At 38.7% G+C, this 15,958-nt stretch overlaps 1 protein-coding gene across 1 annotated transcript; it reads right to left on the bottom strand.

The window, feature by feature from the left end:
• Positions 1-11,427: 11,427 nt before the first annotated feature.
• On the bottom strand, positions 11,428-12,121 carry LOC122016613. Its single transcript, XM_042573976.1, has one exon. The coding sequence runs from the start codon at positions 12,060-12,062 to the stop codon at positions 11,643-11,645; it is 420 nt and encodes a 139-aa protein (XP_042429910.1). The 5' UTR covers positions 12,063-12,121; the 3' UTR covers positions 11,428-11,642.
• Between the last annotated feature and the right edge of the window lie 3,837 nt (positions 12,122-15,958).

Here is a 15,958-nt window from a genome sequence, read left to right as displayed (position 1 = left end):
TCAAGAAGAACTATCCTTGCGTTTTGACATGAAGAAGCTAGGCGAGGTGAGTAACTTTCTCCGAATACAAATTGAAAATTTGGATGATGGGGTTTTTGTGTCTCAATCCAGCTACGCCAAGAAGCTCTTTGAGAAGTTCGGAATGATAAACGGGAAGAAGCGGTCAACGCCACTCGATGTAGGTACGAAGCTTCGTTGTGACGAAGGAACACAACTATCGGATCTCCATCTCTATCGTGTCCTTGTGGGAAGCCTGATTTATTTGACAATAACAAGACCGAATATTGCCTTCTCTGTTGGCGTTGTTAGCCGATATATGCAAGCACCGAGGAAGCCACACCTTGAGGAGGCAAAGAATATATTGAAGTACGTTAATTCCACTCTTGACATGGGCTTATTTTACAAGAAGGGTGCAAAATTCTCTTTGGAAGGATTTGTGGATGCTGATTTTTGTGGAGATTTAGATGATCGAAGATCAACATCCGGATTCATTTTTTTATGCGGAAAAACAAGTATTTCATGGTGCAGCAAAAAGAAAAGTTCGGTGTCACTGTCCACCACCGAAGCCGAGTATAAAGCTTCGGCCCATGCCGCTCAAGAATGTTTGGCTTCGTAGACTTTTTGAAGATCTCCAAGAACCCATTGATGGATCGGTTCCTATTCATGGAGATAACTTAAGTACGATCAAGCTTACATCAAATCCCGTCTTCCATGCAAGGACGAAACATATTGAACTTGAGCATCACTTCATCCGTGAAAAAGTGCTTAGTGGGATTATCGACATGATTGCTGTTCGAAGTGAAGATAACATCGCTGACATTTTTACAAAGCCCCTTTCAAAGGGTCCATTCTAAGACCTACGTTCTAAACTTGGGTTGATTCAGAAGACATCACTTTAAGGGGGAGTGTTACAAATTAAAGTGATGTTGGCCATGTCTTCTCTGTATTCGTGGTGATAAGATTTCATTATTTCTTAAGATCAAGTTAGTAGTATGAGTCATCCCTATTTACATGGTTAGTGGTACGAGTCATTCCTATTTACATGGTTAGTGGTACGAGTCATTCCTACTTACATGGTTTAGTGGGATTAGTATAATGTTATCTTTATCTCTTGTAGTGTATTTGAAGGGTCGATGGTGTAAGTGTTTCGTGTGCAAGAAAAATAAAAACAGTATTTAAAAGTCTCTCCCCTCTTCTAATATTCTTCTTCACGGTTCGATCATCGAGGTCTTCCTTCTGGGTGGCTTCATTTTTTCGTTACAGACCTTGATCTCGGACTCTGATGACGACTTGTCCCACGTGACTTTTAGATTCTTGTGCTTTGTCCGTTTTGACCCTTTTTTTTTCTTTCTCCCTTTTCTTCAACTTTGGGCAGTTGTCCTTGATATGTCATTCTTCTTGACAATTATAGCACTAAACCTTCCTTTTGCTTCAGATTAACTTCGTTGTATGTTTCTTATCAAATTTGTTAGTTTTTAAAAATTTACTAAACTTCGTTACCATGTAGGCTTCTTCATTTTCGTCGAGCAATGATTCTGAGTCTTGATCGACCTCCTTAGCTTTGAATGTTATAACTGGTTCCTTTTTCTTTCTTAGACAGGCACATTGAGTTTCATGTAATTCTAAGGTTGAAAATAAATTTTCTAAGGTACTTACCTCAAGATCCTTAGAGATGTAAGAAGAATCTATTATTGATGTCAAGTCTGGAGTCCTTGGGAATGCATTAAGTGCATATCTTAATAAGTCTTAATTTGTTACCATTTCTCTGAGGTTTGTGATTTCGGTGATTAGTTCATTGAGTTTGGCATGTAGCCGAGCAACCGTTTCCCCTTCTTCAAGCCGGAGGTTGCTGAGTTGGTTTCAGAGAACATCTCTCTTGGCTAGTTTTGCTTCTAATGTTTCTTCGTGTAGCTCTAGGAATTTTTCCCAAAGTTCTTTCATAGATTCACAAGCGCCGATCCGGTTGACTTCTTGTGGCAATAGTACGTTCAGCAGATCGAACTCTGCTTTTCTGTTGGTCACGAAGTCAGCCTACTCTTTTTGTTCCAAAGATGTTATTTTTCATCACCGTGCTGATCTCTGCGTGCTACAAAATCATATTTGATAGTTAATAATATATCAAAATTTATTTTAAAAAATACCTTCATTTTCTTTTTCCATATCGTGAAATCCCTCGAACTTCGGTGGATGAATGCTCACTCCAATCATCTCCTTGTTGCTTTAGTTGACGATTAGTCCTTCTAAAGTAAACTTAGCTCTGATACTAATTGTAAGTCCCGGTAGGCCGGCTAGATGGGGATGAATAACCCTTAAAAGAAGTTAGAACAATTTCTCTTGCTTTTGCTTTAGCAAGGATGCATAATAAATTAATCAAAAAAAATATAACATAGAATAAAAGAAATAAGGTAAGAGGACTCAGGATTCTTTACTTGGTTAAAATCGAGATGGTTATTAATCCAAGACAGTTGAAAGTTTCATCAAAAATCTCCTTTGTGAAGGCGGAGTAGCCTCTTACCGTCTTTGAAAGCTCAGAAATAGCTAAGGAGATGAATGCAATGATTGTTGATTAATTCCTAACTCTACGAGGTTTTTTATAGTCCCCTTGGAAAAGTTACCATTGTGTTGACGTGGCTTGGAGGCACCTCCAAAGGCATACAGAGTGCCTCCAAGTAGAAAAAGTTTTATCCACGTAGCAATGGTCACTTAACGACTCTGTCGCGTTGGAGACCCCTCCAAAGCGATTGAAGGTGCCTCAGCATTATTCATCCGAGGTGCCTCAGGCACATTGGAGGGGCCTTGGGTCCCGAATGCGGCAACTTCGCTACCGAAGCTCAAGGCACCACTAAAGTCATTAGAGGCGGCTTGAGCATTGGTCATTAGAATGGTCAATTGTTGTATTGACTATTTTTCCCCTGTTCTCGCTTGGGTGACACTCCGACTATCTGGAATTGAGCTTACTCGAACCCAACTTCGGTCTTCTTCTCTAGCAGGTCTCCTTCCCGACTTCTTATCCCTCAGATGTGTCGCACGCTTTCCTTCTCATCCACCGATGTACTCTTCCGCAGCTTCTCGTCCCTTAGATGCACTAAGTCTGTTGACTCGTTTTCCCATGTCATCATTCTCACTAGCCACGTCTTCGCTCGTCTTCTTGTGTTCCTAAGTTTCTGTATACTTAGACATAAGACATCAAAAGACACAGGACCTAATTTAACTCAGTTGATCACATCAAAACTAACATGAGATACTTACAGATGAAAGACCTTGGGTGATAAGCCCTTGGTGAGTGGATTTGCTAACATGGAATCCGCCCTTATATACTCTATCATAATTTAATCATTCTAAACTCTTTCTTTAATAGTTATAAACTTTATGTTGATGTGTTTAGACTTCAACGAACTACGGTTATTCTTGGAATATAATTCTGCAACTTTATTATCACATTTGATCCTCAATGATCTGTTAATGCTCCTAATGATCTATAACCATGTGATAAGGTTCTGCATCCATATCACATGATTGGAAGTTTCATAGCAAGTTATAAACTCTAACTCTATAGTTGAAGTAACTATTAGGGTATGTTTGATATTTTTCCATGATATAGTCCCTCCTGTCATATGAAGACATAATATAAGGTGGACCTTTTGCTATATAAGCATCCAGTAAAATCAGAGTATGAATATCCAATGATCTCCAGATGACCTGATCTCTGATATGTGAGCATATAATTCTTTATTATTTGTAAATACCATATAACCCTCTTTACAACTTTCCAATGCTCTATTATAGGGTTACTCAAATATCTATCCAACATCCTCACAATGTACGTAAGATTCGGACATGTACTTACTTGAGCATACATCAAACTCTATACTACCGATACATAAGGGAATTGCTATATTTATTTAATCTCAAGTTTATGATGTAGGCATTGCTGCGAGCTAAGTCAATCATCCTTTGACACAAGAGTGTCGACGGAAGCACAATTTTACATGTCATACCAAATGAACATTTTTTCTATATAGACTTTTTGTGATAGTCCAAATGTGTACTTTGAATGATTACAGATAATCTGTATGTCTAAGATAAAAGACGTGTCACCAAGAGCCTTCATTTTAAATTTACCAGATAGAAATGACTTGGTTTCTAGCAGTAGATTCTTATCATTGCTTGCAAGCAATATATCATCCATATATAGAATAAGTATAATAAATTTACTCCCATAGAACTTGATATATAAATATTGATCAATTAAATTCTCCGTAAAACCATATGAAGAAACTATTTGATCAAACTTTGGGCACCATTGGCGAAATGCATACTTTAATTGATAAATGGACTTCCTTAGTTTACATACTAGGTGTTTTGAATCTCCCAATTCAAAGTTCTCTAGTTGCACCATATATATCATTTTCTCAATATTTTTTATTAAGAAACATAGTCTTACCATCTATTTGGTTTAGCTCTAGGTCATAATGAGCTACAAGTGTTATGATTATCCTAAGGGAGACTTTCATCGAAATAGGTGAAAAATCTCCTTGTAATCAATGTCCTCCTTTTGAGTGAATCCCTTGGTGAACCATGTCTTATACTTTTTAATATTACCATGTGAATCCCGTTTGATTTTAGGTAAATCATAGTCTTGATCTGTCACGCCCCCAAAGGAGTCTCTGCCAGACAAAAATCCGGCAGCATCTCCCCTGTACCGGTGACAATCTGAAGCATCACTACAAGCAAAATACATCAGCCACATGCGACTGGAATATTTATATACACAACCACGCAGTTATAATAACAGCTCACACGGCTGGAATGAAACAATCACAACCACGCAGTTATATATATAACAGCCCACACGGCTGTACCAAAACACAGCGGAAAAACGAAGGAAAGCCCACACAACACAAATAAATACAATGCATGCCGGCACGGCTTAAACACAAATACAACACCAAAAGAATAAGATAGCCACATGGCTAAACACAAATACAATGCCACGAATAAGAAAGGAATATACAATAGAAAACGAACACAGTCTTCGGATGTGACGTAGGACCCGCAGACAGGATACTCCGAGTGACACTCCAACCATCTACCTGAAAACATAAATGTATACATGCGGTGGTGAGTATAGGTAACTCAGCGGGTAATAGACAAGATAGTGCATGGTCAATAACAAACATGGAGATCAAAAGTATACAGTCTCAGTAGGGAAACAAAGAACATGATCATACTATCATAATCAATGCATCTGAACATACCTGACGTGGTAACCCGACATAATCATAACTGACATACAAACTGCACAAACCACTACCGACATAATGGTAAATACATACCCAATCTGAAATCAGCGCAAGGTACCAAGATCAGTAACCTCACTGGATCTGCAACAGACATACCCGTGACACCTGTGCAATATAAATACGACTGCAAATACATGTAAAATAAATGACATGTATGCAGCATGACAACCATATGCAACAATCATATCGCAAACAAATGCAACATACCACAAACACATGCAACTAGTATCTACTAGGCATGTATGCAAATATATCTCCAAAGATGCACCGCGCATCAAATGCCAATGTGCATGCATGCTCCATGGTCACCCCCGCCACCTCTCTAGACACCACGGCCCCTGTATGGCCGAGAGGCTTGGGTCCGTGACAAACCGTACTAGCCTCCAGTACAAACACCGCTATAGACGGCCGAAGCGGACGGTCAGCTAAGTAGTTATATAACTACCTAGCTAAGGGTCCCTGACCACTCACATCTCTAGCCCTCTGATACTGTACCCTCAAGACTCACTACTCCAGAGTGGTCGAGGCTGACAGAACACTGAGCAGCTGAGTAAGCGCGACAGGACTAGCTCCACTCCAAACTACCACTCTCCATCAGTGGCCGAATGGACGGCTATAAAAGACTGACAACCCTCTCAACTACAAGGGAGACGATAGTCGTCAGTATGACATGAATGATGAACATGATGATATATATATATAATCATGATACGGACACCGTCATCATCCATGCAACTCTAAATCCACCTAAGTGTTCCACAACATGAGTATAATCATCATGATACCTCCATATATCCCACCAAACATATGTATATAACCACACATGTATAGTTAACCAAAAATCTCCAATAACCTCAACAGACACACCTACACAACCCCACGTGTACAATCAACATGTATCCTCCAGTAAAAACACATCAAACACGTGTATAAACCACAGACATACAATCAACACAACTCCAATCATCACACCGGACAGAAGTATACACGACATACGGATGGACAAGCCTCACATGAATACCACCAACGAAGTAATCCCTACCATACATACTCTACATGTACACAAATAGCACAGAGTATAGATAATCCAAAGTGTAGAATGTATAAGAATTAAAGAGATCATAACAAGGGTCAAGCATCGGTATCAAGCAGGAAAGCAACAAACGAACATGATATAAGATAAAGCATCCTAAACCATCTCATAAAACCATGCACTAAGCTCAATAAAATCTACATAGAGGCAAGGAAGAAATACCCGCCTTAAAGTGTAGATCATGCCAAGTAATCCCGTGTCGAGACGCTCGTCCCGAGTCCAAGTCCTGCGATCACATAATATATATTTAGCTAATTACATAGGTAGCAAATAGCTAAATAAACTCCCCACTCAATCAGGATAACACCACTCAAATCTGATCTCTGGTTAATCCTCTAAATAATCCTTAATCACACTCCTTCTAGATCCCAACATAATCCACAATCCATTAATCAATCCAACGATCCTAAGAATGATCACCTAACAATCTACATCAACCATGATCAATCACAACTCCAACATGATTCACCCTTAAATTCTCATCCATATCCATAATTTCTAATCCAAAACAAACCTCAATCCATCCAACACATACCAATAACCATCATGTTTAACTCTACCTAATGATCCAAATCCAATACAATAATAAATCCATCCTTAATCCAACTCCTAAAACTAAACATAATCCACAACCATCAATTTCTACAATTCATCTCTACTAATCCAAACATCAAACCCTACATAAATCTAAGCAGAACAAAACTCCACAACCCATAGAAAACCCATTTTAGTATCATACTAATAGAATACCCAAAGTACAACACTAGAAAGGCGCTGACCTTGAAGTATGGCAGCAATTCCAAATTCACAGCCCCACCAGAACCTGCCAACAGCCACCAAGAACACCCCTACACCAATTCTTTCCAAGATCAAAACAGAATACCAATTATACGACAAAGGGTTTGCTGAAACCCTAATCAACAGTCCAAAACTTACCTTAACAGAACCTCCATCCTCACCCGTGACCTCCACAGCTGCAAGAGTTGGAGAGGGCAGTGACCGGCAACAAGGAGAGTCCACAGTACACCGACCCGATGCTTCCTCTCAACCGGTCAAGAAGAACACTATAATCAGGAACCAATTCCTCAATAATTCTTGAATCCACAGCATTTCCAAACAAAGCCTTACCTTAATTGATCACCTACAGCCGATGTCGTGCGATCCACCTTGGCTGGTGACGATCGGCAATGCCCACCAGTAACCAGATCAAGGAGGAGAACCAAAAGGGCCACGGTCCATGGGGAACAAGGCGAATCCCTTCTCCTCGCCGTGCCCTAACTCCACCGAGTCACTGCCGCACGCGCACAAGCACAGCCTAAGAGAGGATCGCATTGTCGGAGATGGTCGGAGCCGTCAAGATTCGGGCACTCCTCCTCAGGCGACTCGGCGAGGACAGAACCACGGCAGAGGGAGCTCTCCGTCAGTGTCAGGCGCCCGCGCATGAGAGGGGAGAAGAAAGGATCGCAAGAGAAGCCAATGGAGTCTTTGCCCTAACCTCGCCTGAAGGAAGATGGCCGGCGATCATGAGCTCGGCGTCGGTGAGGCGAAAAATCGCCGGAGAAGGGTTTCGGGCAGAGAGAATCGGGAGAGGGAGGTGGGTTCGGCAGAATCGGGAAGGAGGAGAAGAAATCGGGGATTTAGGGATTTAAAGCTCTTAATTAAATACTTAGGTTAATCTAATTAACCTCTAAGTTGACCACTTAATCAACTCCCACATAATGGGTATTCCAAACAGACTTTCACTGTACCCTAAATCTATCCCCTCAAAACGGGTCATACGGACTCCGTTTAAATCCCGAAAAAATTCTAAAAATTCCAGCAAAATCCAATAAGATTTTTCGTCCAATAATAATTATTATTAATTTTTATGGTATTTTACATGATCAGTGTCTCACCTCATAAATACTCCAGTAGAGAAGAAAATATAATCATACTTCTCACCGTATCTTTTAAGGTTCAGTTTCGTTGCTCAGCTACACTATTCTGCTAAGGGGTCCCAAGCATGGTGTATTGTGTCATGATTCTGTACTCTAAAGGTAATCTGCAAATAGTCTAGGACATTGCTCACTTGATCCATCAAATCTATCGTAGTATCCACTACCATAGTATGATTTTAAGGCCTTAATCTTCTTACCAAGTCAATTTTCAACTTCAACTTTGAAGGTTTTGAACTTGTCCAAATATTGGGACTTCTCATGAATAAGGTACAAGTATCTGTATCAGAAATAGCCGTCTCTATAAAGCTTATAAAGTATACATGATCGTTCCAAGAAGTCTTAGGGAACAATTTATATATATTCATATGTATAAGATCTAAGACTCCATTATTCTACTTTAAACCCTTGTTACTCTTGTTAGTCATTTTTTTCTTAATACATTCAATGCAAATTCTAAAATCTGCCATATCAAGGGAATCAAGAATTCCTAGTGACATTAACCTTTCTAGACGTTGTTTAGATATATGTCCTAAATATCTATGCTACAACATAGATGAATTCTCACTCGTCAAACTACGCTTCATATCTATACTATGCATCACAATATTATCTGTATAGATTACAATGTCTAATATGTATAGTTTTTCAATCGAGGAACCAGTACTGTATAGGATAAAATTTTAAAAAATTCTAAATTTTTCATTTTCAAATGAATAAGTGTATCCATATTTATCCAACTATGAAATAGAAATTAAGTTCCATTTAAAAGATGACACTATAGATGTATTTTTCAAATTCAAAAGTACATTGTTCCCTAAACAAACTCTAAAGACATCTATCACCTCTACTTTTGCCTTCTTTCCAATTCCTATATAGATAAATTTTTCAGCATCAATTGACATTTGGCTCGTGAGGCAATCCTGCATAGTTACACTTATATGAGTAATTGCAACAGTATTTATAGATCAAGTATTATTAGGTATAGTAGTTAGGTTGTCTTCTAAGTTAATAAAGTTGAGAAGTATACCTTTCTTAACACGTCAATTGATGTATATAGGACAATCTTTCTTCAAATGACCTTTCTTTTTACAAAAGAAACAAGTTGGGTCAAGATCTTATTATTTTTGCACCTTATGCTCTGAAGCCTCGGTTACTGTAAATTGTTTACCCTTACTCTTACTTTTATCTTTTCTCTTCTTCTTGTTCGAATACTAAGACGAGGATAAAAAGTGAGCACTATGTGTGTCATGTCTTAATCTCTCTTCTTCTTATACACACTAAACTATAAGATCATTTTAGTGCCCACTTCTCTTTTTGAGTGTTATAACTTATCTTAAAGGTAGTGAACTACGTAGGTAGAGAGATTAGGATTAGATTCATAATGACGCTTTTAGACATGTATAATTTTAGTGTCTTAACTCTTGTGACCAAATTTGACATCTCCATTATATACTCCCTTATACTACCCTTCCTATTATACCGCATAGACACTAACTCCATAAAATGTGTAATAGTCTTGACCTTTTCATTTGAGGAGAATCGCTTTGCTAACTCCCTAATAAAGGTTTTAACTTCTTCATTCTAATTGAACCTTTAAGTGATTCTGGAATAGACATTTTCATGATCATTAGAATCATGTAATTTGATCACTCCCACTTATCAAAGATCACTTTTTTGATTCGTAGCGAAATCACTAGTCAAAGGTGCAGGGTAATCATACATAAATGCAAAGTCAAGATCTATGCTCCCTAACCTAGCCTATCTAATGCTATAATCAACGGATACACATCAATTCGCTCATTAAATCAAATGCAAAATTATATTTTCCATATCATTGAAAAATACATCAAAACAAAATAAATGATGCATCTAAGGATCTAATTATTATCATCTATAAGGTTATATTGGATAGAAATTGAAAGCAATGACAAATGAATCGTCTAACCTGAATCCATCGCATTAGTCATTATCCTTACTTGTTGCCAGAGTTCCTGCAAGCACAAAATGATCTTCTACAAGAATGGACTACAATTCATAATCCTTCTCAATGAGGAAGAGAGGAGGAAGAAGAAGCTCTCTCTTGAATGCCAAGGTTCAAGATTACGCCCTAATTAGGAGCTTCTTCCCTATATACTAAGTATATCTTATAGGGATCATTCATATAAAAGCTCATACATTATTAATAGCTTATTAATATTAATAAACCGAATTAACAGATCTACCCATTAAATTTACATCTAATAAACTAAATCTCCTTCATGCTAATATATATATATATATATATATATATATATATATAGAGAGAGAGAGAGAGAGAGAGAGAGAGAGAGAGGGGGGGTATTAATCAAATGCAAATCCACCTCATGGATTAAATCCATAAATATGGACTTAATCGGATTAAGAGTATCACATGGACTTAATCCTTCACTATGCGCTCGACTGATTGATTGATAATCCAAATAATATAATAACATATTTAGCAACACCAGTTAGTTTTATAATCGATTGAATCATTTTTAATCACAAAGTTTGAACAGATTAAAATCAAACCCATTAATAGGAAATCTCCTACTACTGATTAAAATTTGATTAAATCTAAAATTTTAATTACAATTCTGGACCAAATTGATGAGATTATCAATACTTTATATTTAAAAAAATAATAATTTAATCTAATCTAATTTTAAATTTTATAATCGAGACTCAACTAAATAAATTAAAATAATTATTTTTTTAAAAAAAATAATTTATAAAATTAATTGGATTTTTAAATTAAATCGATTCGATGGATTTAACTTAGATTTTACTCACTTCTAGTCACACCCCAATTCACAGAAAAGGCCTTCAACGATAAAAAAAATAATTTACTTTTTAATAAATTGCAATTATATTTTAATTATACCACTGATGACTTTCTGCCACTTTGTGTTCTTGTTAAATGAATTCAGAAAATCCTTGAATAGATCATCGCAATTAAGATTTAATGGGAAATAAAAAGACCATCAAAATTATCAAAAAAAAAATTCAATTAACAAATAAGAAACTATAAGATCAGAAGTAACATAACATATCTAAAGAAATGAAAGGCGCCCTCTGAAATACAATTTTCTTGCAGTAATTCAATTCCCCAACACTAGCAAAACTAGTTAGCCAAGATATACGATCGATCGACAAGAACACTTCAGAATCCTAAGAATCAACCATTCTTTAAGACTTTTATTCGTCTTGCTACTGAAGAAGCAGGCAAGAATTAACAGTACTCAGTCTTGCAATCAGAAATCTGACGCAACAACTGCGCTAGCTAGCCTTTTAGCAATAGCCATGGCTGCGACTATGATGACTATTAAACGCGGCAGGAACAGACAAGATGGTCTTCTCCAGATACGGCAGGGTCGGTGAAGGGCTCACCTGCACGAACAAATAGTTCCCTGCAAAGAGTTCCCCAAGGTAAGGCCTTCCCTCCTTAAGCCTCTTGAGCACCTTGGACACAGACTCGCTCACCGCAGCCCTCACCGCCACTGTCTTGTTCCTCAGCAGCCTTCTCAGGCCGGCCACCCGGATCCTTGGACGCCGGCACCTCCCTCCCCTGTTAAGCCTCAGCCACCGGTTCCTCCTTCCTAGGATGCCATCGAAGAATGCCGCTTGCTGTCGGACTTGCTCGGTTTCTTGCGGCAGCTTGCGCAGCCTCTGGTAAGAAGGGTTGTAGTCGGAGGAGGTGGTGGCAGCCATGGCTTACTGGTTCGGTGGCAATGAGGCCTTCGCTGTGGTTGGACGACAGTCGTGTCGCATTAATAAAGAGTGAGTCAGTGGAGTTGGGTAGATGATGTAAAAGCTATTTAATGCCTTGGGGGAGTTTGGTGGAGGTTTAGGAGCAGGTTAGGGTTAATGGTCGAACACGTTCCATTTCTTTTTTTATTGACATCGGCTACTCCACAGATACTGATGTAAATTAAAAAAAAAAGATTAATCAGATTGAGTAAGTAAATCTGAATCATCAATTTAATTTCATTAAAAAATTTCATTAATTATTAGGATAAATCAAAAAGGACTCGTGTAAACAGTACAGACCTCAATATCCTTTAGTTACGTGTCTTATTTAAAAAAAAAATTTTAAAAATTTATCATAGTTGAATAGGAGATAGATGTTCTGCAAAGTGTAAATTTAAAAAATACTTACAGCCGGTAGTCCATTAAATTAGTATTATTAAATAATTATTCATTAAATAACTATTCATTAAATTCGTTTTATTAAATAATTATTCACTATTTACGAGTCGGTTCATTTTTCACATCATCCATCTGATGGAGACGTGTCGCATTAGTTTCAAAGGAACTTTCACGTTGCAATTGAGCCTGACACGACATGTAACATGTAGTTCAGCTTGGTCCTCACAGCGTTTTTGCGTTCCGTCAAAACATTAAATTTGGTAGGCCAGGGAGTCAATTGTGAGAGGGGCCCGCAATTTGCATGGATAAGATTGATTTCGGCGCATTGACAATAAAAGATAATCGTAAAGCTTAATTTTAATCTCAGCCGTATTTAACTACAAATCAATGATTAAGGTCGAAATTGGCTTAAATGTTTTGTACTTTATTTTTGGGTATATATGATTAAGAAAAGAAGATATAAACGGCCTTATTTTTCATTTGAACATTTAAATTCAGAGAGGATGAAACCACCTAATAATCTTTTGATGTCTAATAAACTTTGATTTTACTTTTATATTCTAACATTTTATGCCTTGTTTCTTTGGCTTAATTTTTTTATTTTTTAAAATAAATCTTAAAGGTTAAATAAATAAATACTTAAAATAATTTTTTAATATTCCTAGCCTCCCGTCTCTCCATTTCGCCGTCCGGAACCGCCGCCTGATGCGCCTCCTATCCACGCAAGAAGAAGAAACCTACTCCCTCACTCCGATCTAGGCCACTGTACTCGGGACGGAGCAAACAGGGTGCCTCTCGTCTCTGCTTCTAGTGGGGTTCGACCCGATGGTGTCATCTCCGATACTGAACCGACGATGACGACCGACCCTCCAGCGCCGCCGATCCCACCCCGTTCGAGCAGTCTTAATTACGGCAAGCGGATGTTCCAGCTCGCCGTCGAGAACTCCAAGGTCAACCTCTTTTTCAACAAACAAGGGGAAGGCCGCGGATGCCGGGGTTGTGGTCAAAGTACTCGTTGACCCAAGGAAGTGCAGTATCAACTGTTATAATGAGTCGAGAATGCTGTATCATCAAGCAACTTATTTCGGCAATGTGCTGTAGAACAAGTGATTGCAAGTTTCGAGCTAATTATCTTGGAAAGAATCTAAATGAGCAAATTCTCCCAGACAACAGTACGGCATGTTTCAATCCGGCGACAGAGGAGGAAATTAACTAATGAAATATATACATCAGATAATATCTCCTATAAAAGTCCTAAAAATTTAGCATTTTAATAGTGATATGGACGGTTATGAACAGATCTAGATACGATGTGACAGTTAAAATTAAGAAGACATAATAGTTAAAGTCAAGATGAAATAGTGATGTAAGTCAAGGGTAGGTGGGAGTCAGAGAGTCATTCACCCATAACAAGACTTGGTTCCTCGTCCTACGCTAAAGTCCTTCATACAAGGACGGCCGGCCAAGAGGTCGATCAGATCAAAGGACCCTAGTGCTTATCGCCTATAGTAAGACACCCAGTATATACTCGACTAGTCATAATCTGTCCGGGTTCAAGAGAGTCCCGACCGACTATAAGGCTGGTCGGGAATAATATTCGAATAGGACTCGGGGTCCGAGCATCTCGTTCTTGATGCCTGGTATACAGTGGGTTGATCCGACCATCGGTTAAACATATGGATCTTCACTGTTCATTCTCCCGTCCTCCTGTATATAGGTGGCCGGATAAATAACTGACTAAAGTTATAAGGTTCAGTATCCTTATCTCCGCCGAGCAAACATACAAGACAAATCTCAGAAGAAACCTGACTGGATTTCCAGAGATGAGATATCACTTTAAGGACAAGTCTTCCAGTACAAGAATGATCGGCTGAAAGTACCGAGGGCCTCTCGAGGCTCATTTCTCTATTCTTCATAAACAAGTATCCCTGCATATGACCGGTCGATTTTAAGAACTGTCCTGACCTAGGGTACTTGGCTTCCCATTAGTACTTCATGATAAGATCTCCGGTATTACAAAACATATATCCGAGCGATCTTGAAGGTCGAACGTCTTACCATACTCAACACTCTGCTCTTATATATACACTTGATCAGCTAAATACCCAGCTAGGATATCTTCATGAGCCACATTCAGAGAATCACAATAATCTATTAGAGAATAACAACCGTTTATCAGAGAATATTCTTTTGTTATTACACAAACATTCAATAGAAGCTTTCTCAAAGGTGACTACGTATATTTTCCATTAGACGATACTTTATGATAACATATTCCTTCAACACCTCATTAAGGGTGTCAGTTACAAAAAGGGTGCATACGGATAACAAAAGATTCTTTGGATGATGACTATACGCCTCCCAGAATACATATTTCCCTACTCGATAACTTCTGGCATCGAATATTCTCTGCCACCTCATGAATGTGGAGGTTATTAGAGGTGGTATATAAAAGGGGATCATCTCCGATGATAAAGTACGTTTTGATACACCTTGGAACATATTTTTACTATGAATACGCTTTATTATGCATCTATTGTTCAATTTTCCGCTCACTATCAAGATCTCCCTCTCGAACATAACGTCAGAGGTGAAGAAGTCTCGTACACAAAAATAATGCTCAGAAATGAAAAACTGAAAGAGAATTGAAGTACAAAGTGTGTTATTCTGAAAGGAGAAGACCAGGGCTCTATTTATAGTCTGCTGGTCGAAATTGACCATTGTTGACGTGTCATAGTCCGAGCGCCTAGGTGTGGATAAAAGTTTATTCGCGTCACAACAGCCGAAAGATAAAATCTTATCTGGTCCAGTCTCCTGGAACAACTTCCGGCACCCGAACCGCCTTCGAGCAAGGGTGCCTCGTCAAAGCACCCCTGGCTGGACCAAATTGGTCCAGGCGCCTAGAACAACTCCGGGCGCCTGAACCGTCTTTTAGCACGGGTGCCTCGCCAAGGTGCCCTCGGCTGGACCAAATTGATCTGAGTGCCCAGACTAGAAAGTCAACTCTATGTTGACTTTCTGTCTAGGTCTTTCGCTCTGGCTCTGCTCGCTTGGGTGATTTCGGTCATTCGGAATAGAGCTCACCCAAACTTATTTTTTGACCTTCTCGAGCAACCTTCTGCTCCATATTCTGTTCCCTTGAAAACGCCGCGCGCTTCCTTCTCGTCCGTCGGTGTACTCTTCCATAGTGCCCCGTTCCTCGGACGCACCGAGCTCGTCGACTCTCTCCCATGTCATCCTTCTCACTAGCTGTGTGTTTCGCTCAACTTCTTGTGCTCCTAAGTTCCTGCACACTTAGACATAAGATATCAAAAAATAACATGACCTAACTTGACTTGGTTGATCACATCAAAACTATCACGGGGTACTTACAATCTCTTCATTTTTGATGTAAGCTGTAAAATAAGGCACCCAAATAATAATTAAATAATAAGGTTATTTGACAAATAATCTTATGA

Source organism: Zingiber officinale, chromosome 8B, assembly GCF_018446385.1.
Source record: "Zingiber officinale cultivar Zhangliang chromosome 8B, Zo_v1.1, whole genome shotgun sequence".
NCBI lineage: Eukaryota > Viridiplantae > Streptophyta > Magnoliopsida > Zingiberales > Zingiberaceae > Zingiber > Zingiber officinale.
This window is presented reverse-complemented; position numbering and strand designations above follow the sequence as displayed.